Source organism: Brassica oleracea, chromosome C3, assembly GCF_000695525.1.
Source record: "Brassica oleracea var. oleracea cultivar TO1000 chromosome C3, BOL, whole genome shotgun sequence".
Taxonomy (NCBI): domain Eukaryota; kingdom Viridiplantae; phylum Streptophyta; class Magnoliopsida; order Brassicales; family Brassicaceae; genus Brassica; species Brassica oleracea.
The window spans coordinates 51,238,764-51,240,614 of record NC_027750.1 but is presented as its reverse complement, the minus strand read 5'-3'; the positions used below and the strand labels follow the sequence as shown (position 1 = coordinate 51,240,614).

At 46.1% G+C, this 1,851-nt stretch overlaps 1 protein-coding gene across 1 annotated transcript in view; it reads left to right on the top strand.

Moving 5' to 3' along the window:
• The first annotated feature begins 1,694 nt into the window (after window positions 1-1,694).
• The window catches only part of LOC106330860, a 927-nt gene continuing 770 nt past the window's right edge, over window positions 1,695-1,851 (top strand). Inside the window, exon 1 of the mRNA XM_013769262.1 lies at window positions 1,695-1,808. Within this exon, the coding sequence (XP_013624716.1) occupies window positions 1,695-1,808 (114 nt within the window). The remainder of the gene's footprint in view (window positions 1,809-1,851) is intronic.

The following is a 1,851-nucleotide window of genomic DNA, read 5'->3' as shown; positions in this document are numbered from 1 at the left end:
GCAGTGACAGGACATCGCATGTGCATTGATTTCAGGAAATTAAATGAAGCAACTAGAAAGGATCACTTCCCACTCCCTTTTATTGATCAAATACTTGAGAGATTGGCCAACCACCCATATTACTGCTTTTTAGATGGTTATTCAGGTTTCTTTCTGATCCATATCCATCCAGACAATCAGGAGAAGGCAACGTTCACCTGCCCCTACGGAACGTACGCTTACAGGAGAATGCCATTCGGCCTATGCAATGCGCCAGCAACATTTCAGCGTTGCATGATGTCAATCTTTACTGACCTGATCGTAGACATTATCGAAGTTTTCATGGACGATTTCAGCGTCTATGGAAGCTCCTTTAATGTCTGTTTGTCAAACTTGTGCAGGGTGATAAAAAGGTGTGAGGAGAAACATCTAGTGCTCAACTGAGAGAAGTGCCACTTCATGGTCACAAATGGGATTGTTCTGGGGCACAAGATCTCCGAGAAAGGAATTGAGGTGGATAAGGCAAAGATCGAGGTGATGATGAGTTTGCAACCACCAATAAATGTGAAAGCTATCAGGAGTTTCTTGGGTCACGCTGGGTTTTACAGATGGTTTATCCAGGACTTCTCAAGGATAGCGAGACCACTCACCAGACTGCTCTGCAAGGAGATCAAGTTCGATTTCGACAGTGAGTGTCTTGCTGCGTTCCACACCATCAAAGGAGTTCTAGTCAGCGCACCTGTTGTGCAACCGCCAGACTGGGATCTCCCCTTCGAAATCATGACTGATGCAAGCGACTTTGCAGTTGGAGCAGTGCTTGGGCAGCGCAAGGATAAGAAACTTCATGTGATCTTTTACGCGAGCAAAACTATGGATGAAGCTCAGTGCAGATACGTCACAACAGAGAAAGAACTTCTGGCTATTGTTTTTGCATTCGAGAAGTTCATATCCTACCTGGTGGGATCTAAGGTGACTGTGCACACGGACCATGCTGCTCTTAAGTATCTGCTCACAAAGAAAGATGTGAAACCGAGGTTGTTAAGGTGGATCCTTCTACTACAAGAATTCAATCTTGAGATAAAGGATAAGAGGGGAGTCGAGAATGGGGTTGCAGACCATCTGTCCAGAATGAAGATTGATGACGACACAACTCTTGATGAAGAACACCCAGTGGAACACGTCAATGCGATTGGTCTGCGTTTCGCAGAACAACCTCTGCGAATCACATCTGACTGCTCTAGCATCGCGGATCAACCTCTGGGAAGGAGATCCGATTGTTATCACGTCGCGGAACATCCAGTCGCCGTGATCCAAAAGCAGTACTCTCACCTCCCGTGGTTTACTGAGATTGCAAATTTTCTTGCTGCTGAAAGGCAACCCCTTAAGTTCACTGGAAACGACAAGAGGAAATTTTTAAGGGAGGCGAGGCGTCATGTTTGGGATGAACCGTTTTTGTACAGACATGGCAAGGATGGCTTGTTCAGAAGGTGTGTTCCAGAGGCAGATATTCCGGGAATCCTACAGAGGCAGATATTCTGGGAATCCTACATCACTGCCATGGTTCATCTTACGCAGGCCACTTTGCTACATTCAAAACGGTTTCCAAAATCATTCAAGCAGGTTTCTGGTGGCCAACTATGTTCAGGGATTCTCAAGCCTACATAGCCAGGTGAGATGCATGCCAACGACTTGGGAACATCAGCAAGAGGAATGAGATGCCTCAGAATTACATTCTAGAGGTTGAGGTGTTCAACTGTTGGGGAGTCGATTTCGTGGGACCATTCCCTTCGTCCTTCAAGAACGAGTACATCCTCGTCGCTGTTGACTATGTATCTAAGTGGGTAGAAGCGATAGCAAGCCCTACTAATGATG